At 47.7% G+C, this 19,694-nt stretch overlaps 1 protein-coding gene across 16 annotated transcripts in view; it reads left to right on the forward strand.

The window, feature by feature from the left end:
* Positions 1-19,694, forward strand: part of ANKHD1 (ankyrin repeat and KH domain containing 1) — a 119,365-nt gene that overhangs the window by 19,695 nt on the left and 79,976 nt on the right. For 15 of the 16 annotated variants that reach the window (XM_069869590.1, XM_069869582.1, XM_069869583.1 and 12 more), the window contains exon 3: positions 17,742-17,898. In XM_069869590.1, coding sequence (XP_069725691.1) covers positions 17,742-17,898 — 157 coding nt within the window. Of the gene's footprint in view, positions 1-1,438; positions 1,463-17,741; positions 17,899-19,694 lie in introns of all 16 variants that reach the window. The other variant, XM_069869584.1, reaches the window with a different exon arrangement.

Raw genomic sequence — 19,694 nt, forward strand, 5'->3', positions numbered from 1 at the left:
ACGGATGCGAGGTGTCCATCCTCATGTTCAGACAAGGAGCAGAGTTCTGTACATCCTTCATTTCTGTTGAAATGCAGGATTCCAGGTGACTGGGAGACTTCGTGTGTGATTTGCTGTGTTTGCAACTTTGTGGGGTTATGGTGAAGGAGAAATGTGTTGCTAACAAGTGTCTGGTGACACTGGGTGAGTTTCAGCAGCTGATCTGGGCCCCAGGGCTGGTGCTGCTCTTGGGCAGCTGGCAGGGTGAGGTGTGGGAGGGGAAGGGTGGTGTGCTCTGTAACTGGGGGAGGCACAGAGTGGAAGTAATCACCTGCTTAGTGGAAATACTGAACACAGGTCAAAATATGAATGGGCCCAGATAAAATCTGCCTGCTTAGGATAAACTGAAAGGGTACAGTGCGATTCAGCAGTTGTAAGGTTGAATGCTTCCCAGTGTGCGTGTGTCTCTCTCCATAGTTACTGCCACACTGTCCACCAGACCTGGTGCTTTGTTTGTAATGTGACCAAACCATTTGTTACTCGCTAGCAGCAAGGTTTGTTTTCTTTTTTGATTAAAATAAAGTACATTATATTTGTTTTCCCTGATGTTGGAGGGCTGGAGTGTGACAGGACAGAGCTGTGGGCCAGCGCTGCTGAGTATTCTGCTGCGGCCTGAAAGGATCGCCCAAAACCTGTGCAGCGTGCTTGCATCCTGCAGCAGAGACTTCTTGTAAAGTGTCAGAGCCCAGCCTGGACACGTTCTGTGATAATGTTATTTATGGTCAATAAGATTCGTGTGTGGACCTGGTGTTTCTTTTCTTTGGGCTGAGGAGTCACTTATGATTTGACTGAAGGTGAACATCTACTCCATTAGGAAGGAAACCTTGGAAGGGTTGTCCTAGCTGCACCTCAAACTGCAGAGGCTCAGGGCTGCAGCACATGGAAGGTTCACATTTGTCAGTTTAGTGGCTGTCCCTCGCTGCTTGTGGAGCGCCACAAGTACATTGCTAGGTCTGTGTTGGTGTTCTTGAATAAAAACGGGGTCTCCATTGGGGCGAATCTGGGAGAGAATTGTGGAATCTTGGAGCAAAACCAGAACCTTGTTGTAAATATGTAGCAATGCCACACTGGGAGTGTGTTCAGCCACCCTCAGCATGGCACAAGTCTTGCCGTAGTCCAGATATTTTGACTGATGTATTTTTTTTTTATTTTAAACTAGAAAAGCCCTTCTCCCTAACTTAATCAGCTTTGAAATGCTGAGTGCTACGTGGACGCGGGCTACAGATCAAATGAAAGAGTTTTCGTTCAAGTTTGAATAGGCTTTTAGTGTAGGTATTTCTTTAGCAACCAAAACTGTTCTGCTGCTGAAATCCCCACTGTCCTGTAACTGGGAAACATTTGCCTTTGGAGATCCTGGCACACCAGTGACTTGCTCGTTTTCTTTCTTCACCATCCAAAGATTCAGAGTGGGAAGGCGTATATGGTATGTGAAACGTCCAGGTGTGGTGTGCTTTTGAGTGAGCTGGATCAACGGCCTGATTTCTGTGCATGGACTTGAATTATTAATATTCTGTTTCTCTGAGAGTTTGCATGGTTTAAATATTTTTTTTCTAATCCAGCAGGCTTTTAGGTTACAAAAAATCCAGTTTAATCCTGCTTTTAGTCCCATTAACTTCCATACTTTGAAAGTGTGCTACATGTTCCAGATTCATGTGTTTTGGCTCATTTTGAGTTGGATTTTGCTGTGAAGAACAATTTTGTTGTCGTAACACTTAAACTGATGCATTTAGGTATCGCACTGCTAAGATCTCGTCAGATCTGAACACAAGGCTTTTGGGATTCTTTGCCAAAGACGATTCTGAGATTGTAAGTCAGCGGGGATGGAGAGGGGCGAGGAGATGAGACAAAGTTACAGGTTTTAACTTGGGAAGTGTTAAAATTGGCCAGGGTGCTCCTCAGTCTCTGAAGTTGTCAGTGTATTTACATATCGATGCATAGCTGGATGTGTATCTGGGATCTGTATCTCTGTACCTTTATGGTCACACCATTTGGTGTGACCACACAAATTGGGCAATTCTTCTTTTAACTTGATTTTTTCAAAGACCTGGATGTATTTGTTGTTGACTCTACTCCCCCTTTCTGTTTTGCTCCTGTCTTGTTTTATTTTTCATGCAATTTGGATTCTTCTAGATTAAAAACCTGTTTGTGCTCCTGTTCCAGTAGGGGAATCAGTCCTAGCTAAAAACTCTCTTCCATTCAGAATTGTGTTCAGGACTTGTTGCTGTAGTGGTGCTTGGACAGCCTCAGCCAAAGAGGGAAGGCGGGAGGGTTTGGGCAGGAGGGAAGCAGCAGATCACTATTGACAGGCCTGCACAACGCCTGCACTGAAATGGAGTTCGCCCTGTATTTCACAGGTAAGCTTTGTCCCTCCATGCCAGTGACAATAACCCTGGTGGGGCGTCAGCAGTGGAAGGCAAGGGCTCCCAGTGGGTGGTGTGGTGAACTGATGCTGGGCTTTGCGCTGTGCTGCGGTCAGCTGAGAGCTGTGGCTAAGTGGTGCTGCAGTGTGTACCTGGACCTGCTGTGGCACAGCTAGCAAGGCTCCTGTTTGTGGGCAGCGCATGGATACAATCTGGTGTTTGGATTGTCTTGAGATTTGTGCTCAAGCTGGTAAATTTGCAGCAATGTGCTCAGGTGGCCACGAAGGCCAACAGCATCCTGGCTTGGATCAGCCATAGTGTGGTCAGCAGGAGCAGGGGGCAGATCGTGCCCCTGTATTTGGTGCTGATGAGGCTGCGCCCTGAATCCTGGGTTCAATTTTAGGTGGCCCCGCAGTACAAGAAAGACATTGAGGAGCTGGAGCACGTCTGGAGAAGGGGAATGGAGGTGGGAAGGCTCTTGGGTTGGAGCTGGTGGGGATGCCACTGCTTTGCAGGCATACGAGTGTTAAGGCAACAGGCTGGGGGAAAGGTCTGAAGCCCAGGGGTTCTGGGAGCAGCTGAGGGCCCTGAGGCTGTTTAGCCTGGAGAAGAGGAGGCTGGGAGGAGACCTCATCACTCTCTATAGCTCCTGGAAGGGAGGTTATGGTGATGTGGGTGCTGGTCTCTTCTCCCAGGTGACAAGTGATAGGACAAGAGGAAATGGCCTCAAATTGTGTTAGGGGTGTTTAGACTGGATATCAGGAAAATATTCTTTATGGAAAAAGTGGTGAAGCCTCGGCAGGGGCTGCCCAGGGCAGTGGTGGAGCCTCCAACCCTGGAGGGATTCAAAAAGCATGAGGTTAGAATCACAGAATCATAGAATCACCAGGTTGGAAGAGACCCACCGGATCATCGAGTCCAACCATTCCCACTAATCTCTAAACCATGCCCCTCAGTACCTCATCCACCCGCACCGTAAACACCTCCAGGGAAGGCGAGTCAACCACCTCCCTGGACAGACCTGTTCCATTGTCTAATGACCCTTTCAGTGAGGAATTTTTTCCTTATGTCGAGCCTGACCCTCCCCTGGCAGAGCTTGAGGCCATTCCCTCTTGTCCTGTCACTTGGGACAGTTGTGACGCTTTGGGCCGTGGTTGAGTCGGCATGATGGGGTTGGGCTGACAGTTGGGCTGGATGAGCTTAAGAGGGCTTTTCCACCCTTAACGATTCTGTAATTCTAAATGAAGCTTCTGCATAGCCGTGTTGCAGATACGCCAGCTCTGTGGGTCTGGAATATTGGTCAGGTACAGAAAGAAACAGACCACTGCCTTAGAACACAGGCTGTGAGAGCTGATGTCTGGTGAATAGTGCCGCTGCCCCAGCGTCGCACCGCAGATGTATTTTAGCTCACTGCAGTACAGTAGTTTTTCCATGATCCCCTGTGTCGTTGCTGTGCATGCTTTCTCTCTATAAACAGGCAGCTGTTGGTGTGCTGCTCTCTTTGCGGTGCTCGTGTAAGAGTAGCGGAGCTGTTCCGGTTACTGCACTGGCAACTTTCAAGTTCATCAAGATGTGACTCTGCTCCCTAAGCACGTCAGGAGAGTGAGGGAGGAGTGAAGTGCTAGACAAACCCATGTCTCTTGCCTGTGTCTCTTGCAAGAAGGCTTTATTTGTAGTTTTATTAAAAAACCTCGGTTACACAGATTTGGGGTTTAAATTTGCATTTTTTAATTGTTTTCTGCATTTGCCAGCCATGTAGTTCCCTTGGTGCGTGATGAAAAACCCAGAGTTCAGGAGTGTTCAGAACAGAGTCTGGGTGTTAAGCAGATGCCCCAGAGTGTGCAGAGGATTGGGTCTGGATCCGATTTTGGGGGTCTGATGTTCTGTAAGGAAATGGCCCAGTGTGGCTGCTTCGCTTCACTCTGCGCCAGCCAGCCTGGTGAGTCGGGTCCACAGCCAACCCGTGTGCTCAGGCATGTAGGGTCTGTGGGAAGGACACTGCAAGGTGGAACACAATTATACTGGAAGCAGAGCTTCCATTATAAAGGCTAAAATTCTGTCTTCGCTTTTCAAAGAATTCCATGGTGTTTGAGTAACAGAGGAAGGCTGCAGTGAGCAAGAATGTGCTAACCAGCCTGGCCTGATTTCCCACGGGCTGTGCTATGTGTGCCAGAATCAAGCCAGCAGCGTGTTTTGGAAGTCTCTGCAGGGAAGGGAGCATGTGGGAAACAGATAGAGGAAATGGAAATGTGCAGTGTGGCTGTTAGTTTCTCTCCTAGTGAGCACACCTGGTGCCTTGTCCTCCAAAGCTGCAGAGACAGAATGAGAGGTAGAAAAACTTTATTTTGGTCTTTATGGAGATAAGAGCAAAGGCCTGGAGAGAAGTAAGGGGAGAAGCTTGTTTAAGTAACATCTTCATTGGCCAGACTTTTCCATACTCGCTGTTTGAAGCAGCTCCATCCAGAAGCCGTGCGTTGGATTAATGCTTGTTTGAATTCCTCCCTGCGTTGTGCTCCAGAGACACTCATTAAAGCCTGCACTCTCTGGTGCCCTATATTGGATTCTGTGAAGTCCAAGGGACAAAATTTCCATCTGAAGAAGCAGACCTTCAGAGACCAGACCCTCGGTGAGAGCACATCTTGGTGCTCTGCCCTTGTTGCTGAGCTGTGGGAGGGGTGGCAGGGCACAGAAAGCTGTGGTGGTGCGAGTCCTGAGGCTGTGCTTGCTGAGGGGTGCTTCGCTCTAATGCAGATGGGTGTGTTCTTCCTTCAGGTTTGGTCAAGGTAAAATCAAGTCCATGTCTTCTTTCTAGGGACTGTAGCATCCTGATGTTTGGTTGTTTTGTACTTGTGAATCTGCCATGGCAGCCCCAGAGCTCTTACTTTCAGGATGTTTTGTTACATAGTGTGTATGTAATTACACTGCCCAGAAAGGCTGTGGGTGCTCTTCGGTCAAGACAAGACTTCATGAATAGATTCTCCAGTGTTCAGTTTGACACGTGAGTTTATGCACCTGCCTGTACTGTGCACCTGTGTGGTGGGGATTTGTTTTGTACAGAAATGGTGCACTTGGTCGGCCTCTGTAAATATCCGAGTGTTTTGGCTTGCCTTGGCATACATAATTGACGTAAACTGGGGGCTAAAAGTCTTATGGGCTTCTGGGTGAAGTTGATGATTTTGCTGGCCCTCAAAGTTTACTCTTCATTCTTTGCTTGAAAATCTAGAAGTATTTTCAAGTCTTTTTTCCCCCCCAGATAGGCACAAAGTCCTGTATTGAGCCAAGGCTGGTTTCTGGTCCAGGAAGGCGACTGCAGCCGCTTTGGACTCAGTTTCCCACAGAATGTTAAAACTTTGGAGAAAGAGTTCAAGTGGGATGTTTGCCTGTCAACAGCATTCCGACGGTATTTGACTTCTTCCCGGGTCTGTGGCAGTCTCCGTATGGATAGGATATCTTTCCACTGTGAGGCTTAGGTTACTGGAAGAGTAGAAAGTGATTCCACTCTTTTCTCCTTCCGCCACCCAGTAGGTGTGAGTGCTTGGATAGTGACTGATTTCCAGAGGTCAGAAGCCTAAAGCAGATGAGACTTGAAATATTTGGCATAGTTAGAAGCCAAGAATAGGAATTTTGTGCACCTTCATAGAATCGTAGAATCATTTAATGGAAAGGACCTTAAAGCCCATCCAGTCTCACCCCTGCCATGGGCAGGGACACCTCCCACTGGATCAGATTGCTCAAGGCCCCACCCAGCCTGGCCTGGAACCCCTCCAGGGATGGGGCAGCCACCACTGCTCTGGGCAACCTGGGCCAATGTCTCACCACTGTCATTGAGAAGAATTCCTTTCTAACAACTAATCTAAATCTTTCCGCTTCCAATTTAAAACATTTCTCCCCTCAACCTGTCACTGTGTGCCCTTGTAAAAAGCCCCTCCCCAGCTTTCCCGCAGCCCCTTTCAGTACTGGAAGCTGCTCTAAGGTCTCCCCAGAGCCTTCTGTTCTCCTGGCTGAACAACCCCAACTCTCTCAGCCTGTCCTCTGTCACTCAGAGGTGTTCCAGAACCTGGATTGTCTTCATGGCCTCCTCTGGACCCGTTCCAAGTGTTCCATATCCTCCTTATGTTGGAGATTCCAGAACTGGTCACAGGACTCCAGGTGTGGTCTCATGAGAGTGGAGTAGGGTGGAGAATCACCTCCCTTGTTTAGCATGAATTAATGGTTTTCTTCTAGTGATGTTCTTCAGGGCTCTGTGGGGTTTCTCTGTGCTCCCTCCCTTGGTGGATGGTACCATTTCCCTGCTCCTTCTTTCCATGTTCCAGTAGCCCTCTGAAGTGTGTCTTTCAGATTCTGGAACGCATGCAAGTGTCAGACTTCTAATGAAGTAATGTTAGTTTGTTTCTCTGGTAAGGTGTGAAAGAAAGAACCAGGAATTAAGGAATCATTGTCATTGCCTGCTGTTTGCTTTGTATATGTCTGTAAAATAATTAAATAAACTCAGCAAATTTGCAGATGACACCAAGCTAAGTGGTGCAGTTGCCACACTGGAAGGACAGGGACCTGGACAGAGTGGAGAAGTGGGCCTGTGTGAACCTCACGAAGTTCAACGAGGCCAAGTGTAAGGTCCTACATGTGGGTCGGGCAATCCACGGTTTCAGTACAGACTGGGGGATGATGTGATTGAGAGCAGTCCTGCAGAGAAGGACTTGGGATGCTGATTGAGAATCTTGACATGAGCTGGCAGTGTGTGCTTGCAGCCCAGAATGCCAACCGTGTCCTGGGCTGCATCAAAAAAGGCATGTCCAGCAGGGTAAGGGAGGTGACTCTGTCCTTCTGTTCCTCTCGTGTGAGATCTCACTTCCAGTTCTGGAATCTTCAACATAAGAAGGAGATGGAGCTGTTGGAACGGGTCCCCAGAGGGCAGGGGCACCTCCCATATGAAGACAGGCTGAGAGGGTTGGGGTTGTTCAGCCTGGAGAAGAGAAGGTTCTGAAGAGACCTTATAGCAGCCTTCCAGTACCTGAAGGGCCTACAAGAAAGCTGGGAAGGTGTGTAGTGATAGGACTGGGGGAAATGGCTATAAACTGGAGAGGGGCAAATTTAGACTAGATATAAGGAAGAATTTCTTCACTGTGAGAATGATGAGGCACTGGAACAGGTTGTCCAGGGAAGTTGTGGCTGCCCCATCCCTGGAGGTGTTCAAGGCCAGGTTGGTTGGGCCTTGGGCAGCCTGATCCAGTGGGAGGCATCCCTGCCTATCGCAGGGTGCTTGGAACTGGATGATCTTTAAGGTCCCTTCCAACCCAAACTGTTTTATGATTCTGTGAAACTCTGTACTTTTCTCCCTATTTGATGGCACAAAGTAAAGAGTTTATTTTGAGGCTTTCCTTTCAGAGGTCATGTTTTTTCCTTCTGGATCATCTGCATAGTTGCTGCCTGTGTAGCTCTATGGGTAAATATTGTGAGCACTGCAATCTCAGTCTCAATAAAATGAGTTCCCCAGAGGTACTGTGGGGCACTAATGCTGTGTGTGAGCAATCAGTCCCAGTCTGAGGTTTTTGTCTCAGTCTGTAGCCTGGATGCTTCTGGGGAATACTGGAGTGTCAGAGGTGGTATCCAGAGCGCTGAGTTTGGAGCTTGGCTGCTCTGATTCCTGCTGGGGTGCTTGGTATATGGCAGCAGTTCTTGCCTGTTGATTCAGCTCCTTCATGTGCTGCTGTTTTGCCCCAGCTGAGTGGGCTGGTCTGTATGTGCCTCCCGCTCCTCCGGGCAGGGTGGGAGCAGGTACTGCCTGGCCTCGGAGCGCTACTGAGTCTGCCCTTTCCACCCAGCTCCCTTTCAGAGCTGAACAAAGCCAGGCAAACCATCCGGCCTGTGGCTGGAGTTTTCCCTATTCAGAGTGTTACTGGCAAGCATGGTACAACCAGCAGAGTGTTTATTTTTTAAGTGCATAAATGTTCTAGGATCGTTCTGGTGCTGTGGCCCTGAGAAAGCATGGCAAGATCGTTACTTGTGGCGGCAACGAGGGTGGGAAGAGAAGGCTGGTGATGGATAAGGCAGCAGGCACCCAAGTGACTTGCTGTGATCGTGCTGCTGTAGGAGATCTTTCTGTGTTTGTGTGTATCACTGCCTTTTTTCTGTGTTCAGGGATGAAGCAGGGGGGAACCTTCCCAAATCCCCTGACTTTGTCACTCATAAGAACTCAAAACCGCAGTGCTAAGCTCCTGTTTGCCTTTAGCACAGAACCTCCTGCTTGATCCTAGAGAGGCTCCAGTGCAAATGCCTGTCAGGAACGATGTACATGTTTATAAACTTACACTTATAAAGAGTTATTTATTATGAAATCTTGACTTGTCCTCTGGAATTTCTATTAGTTAGCAATGTGTTTTGCATATTCCTCTCGTATTCATGACTGTACCTTCTCTTACAGTCAGAACTGGTTAGAAAGGAGGCTGTGGTTGCTATGGGTAAAAGTGCTTTTGTTGTAATTAAAACACTCAAATCCAGCCAAATACAAAACCCGGACCTGGAACAAGCTCCACGCTGGAGCTGATGCTGTGTTTTGTGGAGTAAAAAGACAGTCCTGGAGTACCACACTGCGCCAGAGCTGGCTCATGTGCTGAGCGAAGGCAGGCAAGGTGCTGTGACTTGCCTGTAGGAGGCAGGATTTGTTTCTAACTCTTCCATTATGGATGCCTAGTGGATGTTAGATCTTTACAGGCTGAGAGGAATCTAGAAAAACAGCAGTCTGTGCTTCAGGCATTGTCCCTGGCTTGACCTGTGCCTGACGGCAGTTGTTACTGGGTTGCTGCTGTGCCAGGGTCGGAGCCGTTCCTTGGTGAACACTTGTTTTGTCTGACTCTTCCCTATCGCAGCTTGTACTGAGCAAGCCCTGGGGATGTGGGGTTGTTTTTTTTTTTTACTGGCTGCATCTTCTGCCTTTGGTCTTAACTCATAATAAGCAAGCAGCAGTTTTCTCCTCCTCCAAGGCCAAATCCAAATGTCTGCCTTTGCGTTTGATATCTCCTGCAGGCCAAAGCACAGACAGCTTGAAGGAACCACTTTGTAGGAATCCCTGTCGCCACACATCGAACAGATTTCATTTGGCTTCAGCTCTAGTGCCCTACACTTCCTTTTAAAAAGCTAGGTTTCTTGAAGAAATGGAACTTCTTTATTCCAGTACAAATTCCTGGGGCTGAGGAAGCTGCTCCTTTCTGCCCTCTCTTCTCGTCCTGCTCTGTCTCATTGCTTCTCAGCTGCACTGGCTGAATGGCTGCTCTGAAAAAAAAAACAAAACCCAAACCCAACCCGTTCAAGTTCAGCAGTCATGCCAGTTCTGTTCATAGCTATTAAAATTTTGCTTCACTGCTACAGGAAATCTGAAGAGTTTCTTTGTACTTTCTTCAGGCTTTATGTTGAACTACAGGTCTCTCATCTCCCCTAAGCTTTAGTTTGCTCTGTTTAAAGCAGTTCAGCCATCCAATTACTGTTCAAACAGTGATGACGACACAACTGGCAATGTTTTTTTACTGTGTTACTGCTTTTGTCACAATTGTAGATAGTTCTGTAAAGCAGAAGAGAGTCCCAGAGGTAGCTCCCTCCTAGGAGCAGCTCTGCAGCGAGGTGGCAAGTGAAAAAGCCCTTTGCTGATGACAAAGTATGTCTGTAAATGTGATGCTTCCAATATTCACTACATGTAACATGTATGGGATCAAAGTGCAAATATTTATTCATTGGATTTTATCTTACAGACATTGAGGCAGCAGACAAGCTCTGGTTTTGATATGTTACATGGGCTATGTAGTGCCCTGAACATCCACACTGCAGTAGCTTTCCCACTAAACCCATCAGGAAACAGCGAAGGAGAAGAGTCTTTGGGGCAACGAGAACCGTCAAGATCACTGTTTTGGTCTGAGGATGTCATACAGTTGAAATCTGGTAAAATACAGCAGAACACAACTAGGAGGGACACTTTGCTGTCCCAGGCCTTCTGTTTGGTTTTACAAGGCGGTCATTCACCTGCTGAGGGAGCTCTGAAGCTGCGGGCTGGCTGCGGCAGCCAGGACAGCAGGCTTGGTCTGGAGCCCTTTGAAGCGGGGGTGGGCAGGGATCTCAAGCCCCACTTCCCAGGGAGTGGCACTGCCTTTGGAGAAGTGGATTGTTTAATGGCACGGTAATAAAGAATGATACCAGTCTTCGGCATGTATTACTTACTGAGTGACGCTGGTTTTAACCATTGGAAGGTGGTGTTGTAGAGCCTCCAGAGGGCTGGATTTGTTGGAAAGGAAACATTTTCCAGTTAGGATACAGCTATCCATAAGGCAAAGCTATCAAATATCTTATTTTTCTGTAGTAAAAATGTACTGTAAGCACAAAGATGAATCTATAAACTCAGCATGTTTGCCATCTTATCAGTTGTAATGATCTGACTCTGCTGGGATTGAGAGTGCTGTGAGTTTTAGCCAGAAGTTCAGTGCTGGGTCACTGAGGTACTGTGTGAGCACGTGGGCAATGTGTGGAAGTAATCAGAGAGAGCAGGTATTCAGATCTGGGTTTTTTCAGTGCTGTGAATATGCTAGGGAGCTCGTTTAGTCTGAACAAGGACGGATCAGGCCTTTGAAAACATGGCCAGTATGTGTCACTAATTCTGTCTCCTTTGATATGTACGTTCACATCCACCTTTTGGGAACACCCCTTTCTGTTAAACAGGGATTAATTTTTCCTATCTTTGAGTTTGAGTGCTATACAGTGCAGAAAGGCTGGCTTATGAAGAATCTGGAGTGGGAAGGGGGACCCAACCAGTCCAGTTCTTTGTGTTTTCTTGTTCAAAATACTTGTTGGTTTTAAAAAAGATTCAGATTCTCTATGGAATTGCATGCTTGTTTAAGCACTGGTGGGCAATCTTATGCCTAGTGGCACAGCACTGTATGGTATGCTGTTGTGTAGTGATGGAAATGGCATTGCCAAGTGGCTTCGGTGTCTTGTTGAGGATGTGCAAAGCCAGAATCGAAGTGTTCTGGGATGGCAATGATCAGGGAAGGTGATAAGCAAGTGTGCTGCAACGCAGAAGTAGATGGTGTTTTCAGTGTTAGGAGTGAGAATCCCAAACCTTCAGAAGAGCGTTTGTATTCAAAGTGCCTCTTTCTGCTGAGTGAAGCCAAGGAAGAGGTAAAAAAAAAGTGTGGTAAAGAGGTGTTTTCTTCCAGTGTGTTTATTCAGGGCAGGTGTGACAGGACTGGTGTGGTGTGCAGTTGGTGTCAAAGCATGGGTGTTTGAAAGGCAGAGTGAGGCTGGCTGTTCCAGGCTGCGTTTTCTTATCAGACCCACAGTGCTAGCAGTGAGCTGTGGCAGGGCAGCCTGGTGTCCTAGGTCAGGGTCTGCTGGAGTTGGAGTTTTGAAATCTGGCTACTCCAGCTGTAGAATCTCTGCAGAATCCCATACCACTCTTCTTTGTGCATCCTTGGGATCACAAGCTCCTGAAGGTCCTTGACACTGTGTTAAATGTGATCATGGTCTGAAAATGTTGTGGAAATCCTTCCAAGGCTCACCAGAATCCTGTGGAAATTTCAGTCTGGCCTGCTTAGCTGAGTACAGAGCGGTTTAAGACTTCACTGCTTTAATGTCAACTGCATGCTGAGGTGCATCCAGCACAGCATCACCAGCCAGGTGAAGGAGGGGACTGTCCCACTCTGCTCTGCACTGGGGCGGCCCCACCTCAGGTATTACGTGCAGTTTTGGGCGCCACAGTGTAAGACATTACGTTGCTTGGACATTAAAACTCTGGGAGGGGCTTAGAGCTGGTCTGGAGTTGCCAGAGGACTGGTATGTCTTGATGATTGTGCTGGTAGCACTGTGTTTTGCTTTACTGGCTCTGAACATGGTGTCATACAAACCTGGTGTTTGGGAAGTTATTTTAACAGTGAAGTGCCCACTTTTTTGATAGTTCTATGGGGAATTAGGAAATCACATTCTGTTGATGTACCCAAAGCAGGCAGCGAGGCCATCGCTGAGATCAGCAGCTGCTGTTTGGGAGGCACTGATAGCATGTCTGGTGGCTTCCACCACTGCTAGCATTGACAGAAAATAGCAGGGGATGATGTTCTGCAGTTGCTGCTCTGTGCCTGAATATTCTCAGGAACAAAGTGCTAACAAGTAAATTAAAAAGTCTTGAGACATCTCCTTTCTGTAGGAGTCTTTCCTTAGGTTCTACTGTCACCATGCCTGAGCTGAATTACTCTGCTCTGCTATTAGGGGAGGCAAACCTGTATGGAGATTTGAGTTAGGTTGATGCAGACCTTACAAGACAGAGGAGGCTCTGACCTGCTTGTTGGCTTCTCATCTTGTGGCAGCACTTCTATCCTGTGCTGGAATAAATACGTTCTGGTGGAGTTACTGCTTATTGGCACAAAATGCAATGATTGCTTTTCACAGTCTAGAACTTCCCAATTCCTCTGAATAAGGATTCTAATAAACAAGCTAAAACAAAGTCCTGTCTCTCCTTCCCTCCCTGTCTCCCCTTCACCTCATTTGAGGTGTTCTTTGCACACCATGCTGATTAAAGCAGGTTTTTGACATAATGTTAAAAAGGATGCATTCCTGAACCACGAATCTCATTTATTCTGCTTTAGGGCTTTTGAAGATGTCCAAAACCTGCCTGTGGGGGACAAGTGATGTTAAGACTTTAGGGGAACAGAGGATGCCCTTAAACTTCTAGGACCAGGAGGTGATTCCATGTGAGCTGCAGCTGAGTTACAGTGATGAACATGAGCTCATAAACTGGACATGTTCACAGGTGAATGGCCTCAGGCATGTGTTAGAACCTGCTTTGTGCTGGATATGGCTGGGAAGTAACGTCATCACCATGGGATGTGCAGGGTTTGTGAGGATTGCTGGACATTACCTCTTGTGCTTAGATTGATCTCTTTGGAACAATCGCCTTTGATGTTCAGAGCATACCTTCACACCAGCTGTGTGAGGCATTTCAAAATCATGGAGTTGCTCACTTGATAAACAGGTGGAAAAATCCTTCTCAAATGTGTTTGTATTGGTGGTTTGTAACCCAACAGAAGGACTAGGCTTCTTGCAGATCCTGGAGCTCAGAACTATTTTCTTGGCATATGTTTCTCTCCCATTTAGAGGTCTACAGTCTGTGTGTTGATGTGTTGGATAGGGAGGAGCAAAGCCATCTATGTCCAATCAGGGGGACAACAGAGTTGTAAAATGTTTTTTGGACTAGAAGCCGCCTTTAAAAATCTTCTAGCCCGCCACCCTCCGCCCTGACCGCCATGGGCAGGGACATCTTCCACTGGATCAGGTTGCTCAAAGACCCATCTTGCCTGACCTGGAACACCTCCGGGGATGGAACAGCCACAGCCTGTTCACAGGGATGGTTAAGAGCTCTGTTTTCAGTTGTTGGATACTGCTGCTGGCTGTCTCTGCCAGGGTTTGTGAACACTGTAGCACATGTCTTCAGCAGAAGGCGCTCAGCTAAAGGCAAACTGGGCTTGTATCCAGCTCCTTGTGTCCTGTAGCGTGCTGGCTGTGGGCACTTGAGAGGAAAGCAGTGAGACCACAGCACAAGTGAGAGTCTCTCCTCTCTCTCTGTCCTTCCAGGAGTTCAGGAATGTCCTCATGCAGCAACTGCCAGGGCCACTGGTCTTAGTATTTCTGCAAATGTTTGCCTTCTATAAGCCTACCTAATCTATTTTTAAACTCATTTTTTTGGCCTTTGTGTGACAGTTCATGTTGTACAGAAGCACTTCCTTTGGGTTTGCTTTTGAACATGCTTTTAATTTTGGTCATAAACTGCAACTGTGCATTGAGAACAGCACCAGCTCCATGTGGTTCTCAATACAGACCAGTCTGCAGGGGCTGTCATGTTCTCATCACCGTGAAAAGATAGTGTTACACTTCCTCTAGGGTGGTGGCTTGTGAACCTGAAAACATGTCCTTGACTTGCAGGAAGCCTGGAACATTCAACGCTGGGTGTCAATTCAGGCAGCGTCAAATTGTTGATCAGTCACGTGCTATAATAGTTTGAGAAATGGTGACCCTTGGGTGCAGGAAGGGTTGGTTCCAGCAAATGTGAAGAGTAGTCCTTTGGATGCCTTGGGTGGGAGGAGATTAGAAGAGTTTTTGTCCAACCCCTGCATGTGGATCAGGTTCTCGCTGTCCAAGATTCTGACAGTGCCATCGTAAATTGAAAACCGAGTAGTTTAAGGTGGTTCTGTGAACCTGCTAAAGGGACATAACTTGGATGATTGTCTGCAGTGGTGATCTTGTTGTCTGTGTGCATTTTACTCCATCCAGCCTAACCATTGTCTGCTCTGACGCCTCCTTGGCTGTTTTGTCCTGTGCAATATAAACGACATGAAATGAACACTGGGGATGGCACCTGGTGAGGTCAATAAAAGAAATCCTCAGCTTCCTCTCTGCAAGTCCTTGGTGAGGTTCTGGCACCTTTTTGGAACAAAGCAGGAAAGTGTAGTGAGCCACCAGCATGCTCCTACCAGCTGGGAGGAAGAGCCAAGGACCTCCAGGAGACTGCCAGCACTCACCCATGGAAATGGCTGGAGAAGGAGCTCTGCAGGGCCTGCAGTTGGTTTGTCCTTCTTACAGGATGAAGGCCTTGGATCTGTGGGAGGACTCCTCTTGCCTCCAGAAGTCTGTGTATGACGCCTTCCACAGGCAAACTGTAACAGAGAGAGAAGAGGACAATAGTGATAGGATGAGAGCAAATGGCTTCAAGTTTTGCGAGGGCAGGTTCAGGTTAGGCATCAGGGAAAATTCTTCACCGAAAGGGTTTTCAGGCGGTGTCAGGGTCTGCCCAGGGAGGTGATGGAGTCTCCATCCCTGGAGGGATTTAAAAGAGAGGTAGTAGATGAGGTGCTCAATGATGGTTTAGTAGTGGACAGGCATGGTTGGACTCAATGATCTCAAAGGTCTCTTCCAAACCAGCAGTTCTGCGATTCTAAGAGTCAGGTGTGGGTTCTGCTTGTTCTGGATGCGTTGTCTGATCTGCTGCCTTTGTGATCTGGAGTGATTGGAATATTCAGTGGAGTTTGACAGCTAGGACATTTGGGTTTGGGTAGTTTTTTTGACAGGACTCTTTGTTCCCTGCTCCTTTTGCAGCAGCAGAGCTGCTGAGTTTGCCAGTTTCTTAGTGAGATCCTTTCTGGAGGAACTGCTGCTGTGCTGCTCCTTCTAAGTTCCATCTACTCCTTCCAGCCTTTGCTCAGGGATCATTTTTGTCAATCTTGTGGATTTCCCTTGCGTGATTTTCCACTTTGTTTCCCACGGTGTGACATAGCTGGTGCGAACATCTGCAGTCGCTCTGGGCTGGGCAGACGCATCTGTGGAACAGCCATCGCTCTCTGCATGGCTGGTACCAAACTGATTGCACAGTCCCTCAGGGTCTGCTCACTGCTGGCCCACCTGCCCTGCTGCAGAGCCAGCGTGAATGATTTCAACCAGCCACAGATCCAGTTCACATGAATGTGTGAGGTGTGAACTGAGGTGTTTGAGGCTGCTTATTTACAGCCTCGCTGTGTTGAACAGCAGTGGTTGGGAGGGTTGTGGCCTCACCAGTTTAGTTACCAGTTTAGGGGTAGAAGGTGCATGTGGCCTTCTGGTATGTGGACTCAGGAGTCCCTGGCCTGCCATTTCTCTGCTCTGATTGCTCTGCAGCACTTTGGAGTCTGAAAAACAGCTGGACTGGAGTGGACAGGCCTGGCTGCAAGCTCTCATTTTATCACAGAGTGGGTAGGTTGTTATAAATCGTTTTTCGTAGCCTCTTGCCCACACAGAAGTGATGCTGGGGAAGGATGGGGGAGGCAGGAAGGCAACATGCTCAGGTCTGATGAGGTGTCATATGCAGCTCGCCTCAACCTTCATAGGTTGTGCTTGTTTTGTTGGCCAGGTCAACTCCTCCCCCCCATCACGGTGTCCACCTCAATGACAGAACCGGGACTCATCAGCATTTCCAGCAGCACTAGGTTTGAATGCCGTCAGTCAACCCTTCAAGTACTGCAGCAGCGACACGGGGTACTGGAACCACGTGCAGCACGTGCTGGCTGGGGTGCATTCAGGGTGGAGAGATTTGGGCACCGTTGATTGTACATCAATTAGAAGCAAATCAATTACTCTCAAGTTAGATAGATACCTAGTCAGAAGACACTGTCTGTAACGTTCAAAGTGTGATTTCGTTGTTTCTCCTGTACTCATTCCGTGCTGGGCCGTGGGAGGCATGGTGTAAATCAGCCCTGCAGAGATGTGCACGCACCAAACGGGAAACCTGCTCTCATTGTCACAGACTTGTACTGGATGTGCCCTGTTTAATGGCTCAGGAATTGCAGAGTTATGGATCTGTCACTGGTGAAGGCAGCTGGTCTGGAACTGGGAACTGTTTGCTTTTTGTAGCATCATCTCCTTGCACGTGTGTCTGTGCCAGTGTAAGCCTTTCCTGCCCTGCCGAGGAGCCTGGGCAGTGGGGTTTGCGTGTGTAAAATCAGGGGTGCTCAAGGCTGGGATGTGTGGAGTGAAACCCACACAGGGTCAAACTGTGCAGCCACACTGTGCTGTTCTGTCAGCTGTGTGAGCGAGCGGGGAAATACCTGCTTGCGGCACTGCTGTGCACCAGCCTGAGCTTTGACCTGACAGCAGAGGAAGTGGGTTTAAGAGAAGCTGTTCCAAAAGCTCCTTGAGGAACCATTCCTGCTGTGGGATGTTAGCAGAGAGGGGTCACTGATGTTAAATTTCACAAAGTATCCTTTGTTTCACAGTGTCTGTGCCTGGAGCTGGGATGCTGAGAATATGAAATTACTGGGAATTTAATAACTTTTTAACGTTTTCTCACACTCTTAAAAATAAAAGATACATTAGAGCGAATCTGCTTGGTTCTGGGTGGAGTTGGGTGGGAAAGGGGTCATAACTTTACATTTTAAACTGGGGAGTGATTCACATTCATGAGATATTGGTCCAAGCCTGTGGAATAATACCTGCTTCCCATACTCTTGGGTTTGGGCTTGGGTCCTGGTCTTGGCCTTGTTGCCCCAAGATCTTTATTGTCATATTTATTTTTATTCTCCAGAGGTCTGAGTTGGGAATCTGGGACAGGGAACAAAGCTGGCAGTTAAAAAATAGTATTCTTCCTGCCATATTATATTTAATTGAATATTCAGGTCTTAACATCAGTGCAGATGTTACCAGGTACTGTGAATAAGCTGATTTCTGGCATGTTTGCAAATGGTTTTTAACTAATAGTGCATGTGGCTGAACTCTAAACCAGTGTCTCTGCATTTCTTTTGTGTGACTTTCCTACTAACCCGACTGATGAACGAACGTGCACTGAAGGAATTGGTAAATTGTCCACTGCCGATGGTAAAGCCTTCGCAGATCCTGAGGTTCTCCGGAGACTGACGTCCTCGGTCAGCTGCGCACTGGATGAAGCTGCTGCTGCATTGACGCGGATGAGAGCAGAGAACAATCACAATGCAGGACAAGTGGACAAGTATGTATTGTTTGCTCCGCACCTCCAGTTTCCCAGCTGTAGGATGTAAGGTTGTGTTTTTCATTTCAAATAGAGTTAATTTTATCGTTAGTACTTAGTAATGTCTCTGCTCAGCTGCTAGCAGAAGCTAGCACCTAAAGGTGTAACTGCTGTCCCCTCAGGTTGTTGTCTTTGAAGTGTAATAGAGAAGTAAAAGGCAATGTTCCTTTCTAATCTGCTGTTCTTTCTGCGTACTGGACAGGTGATTTCAGAAACACAATAAACTCTTAGCTCTAGAAGAGTCCATGTTAGTTCTCTAATCACTGCCTTGGCAGTGATCACTTTCCTTTGTTGGAAACTAACGAATCTAGTTTGTTGTATTAGGAGTTGGAGGAGAATACTGATGTTTACCGGGCAGTGGTTTGCCCTGGGATCTTACTCAGGAACCTAGGGGAAAAAAGGCACTGTGTTATCTGATAACTTGCTGTAACTGCTGATTAATGAGGGCAACATTTACCTCCCATGGTGGTGGAACTGAGGATGCATCCTACATTGTCAAAAGCTTTCTTTGACGTTGGTAATTTCAAAGCATCTTGAGAAGGGGTCCTGAAATATTTTCTACCCTGACAAGGGATGCAAATAGTTCCTAAACTGTTGGGATGGCAGAGTTACATGTGCTGTTGAATTTCAAATCTGGGATAAAAAAATCAAGAGTCATCCTTTCATATGGATGTCCTGAAATGCAGACTTGGGATTGGAAAAGCAAAGTGCTTACCGTAAGGGCAGTGGTCTGGAGTCAGTGCTCAGAATGTAAATACCAATACAGAACAACTATTGTTTCCTTTTACCTGGAGTCCTACATCCAGCTCTGGAGCCCTGAGCACAGGAAGGATATGAAGATGTTGGAGGGGGTCCAGAGAAGGCCATGGGTGTGATCTGAGGGCTGGAGCACCTCCCGTATGAGGAAAGACTGAGAGAGCTGGGATTTTCTAGCCTGGAGAAGGCTCTGGGGAGACCTTAGAGCAGCTTCCAGTATGGAAAGGGGCTCCAGGAAAGCTGGGGAGGGGCTCTGGATCGGGGAGGGCAGGTGTTCAAGGCTGGTTTGGATGGGGCTTTGAGTGACCTGATCCAGTAGGAGGTGTCCGGGCCCATGGCAGGGAGTTGGAACTGGATGGGTTTTGAGGTCCCTTCTGACCCAAACCATTCCATAATTCTATGATTTCCTACCTGAAACTAGAGAATTTACTTGTGCCTAAAGCATGGGGACATGAAGATACGCTGGGAAGCATGCTTGAACATTGAAATGACACATGCGAGAGGTGGAAGCAGGCCAGAGGGCCCAAGAGGATTACTGAGACAATGTCCAAGCATGCAGGGGTGTGATTAGGAAAGCCAAAGCTGACCTGGAGTTGAATCTGGCAAGAAGCTGTGCTGGTGTGAGTGTGTCAGCTGCAAAAGGAGATGAGAGATGATGCTGGCCTGCCTCAGGACACGGCAGGAGCACAGAAGATGGAGAGCGAGTGACTGCTGCCTTTGCCTTTGGCAGTCTTGACTTTCAGGTATCCTAAGCACTTGAGATGAGCAGGAAGGTCTGGAGAGGTTGCTCTTGGTTGGCATCAGGTCAGGGAGCATCTGTCCACAGATTGGACATAGTACAGTGGACAAGTTCGTGTGACCTGATCAGATGCACCCATGAGTACTGGAGGACCTGGCTGGTGCCACTGCAAGGCCAGTCCCAATTTATTTGAAAGGTCATGAGGAATGAGGACGTCCTAAGGACTGAAAGAAAGCAAATGTCACCTCTGTCCTCAAGAAGG

The sequence above is a fragment of the Phaenicophaeus curvirostris genome, chromosome 15 (assembly GCF_032191515.1).
Source record: "Phaenicophaeus curvirostris isolate KB17595 chromosome 15, BPBGC_Pcur_1.0, whole genome shotgun sequence".
NCBI lineage: Eukaryota > Metazoa > Chordata > Aves > Cuculiformes > Cuculidae > Phaenicophaeus > Phaenicophaeus curvirostris.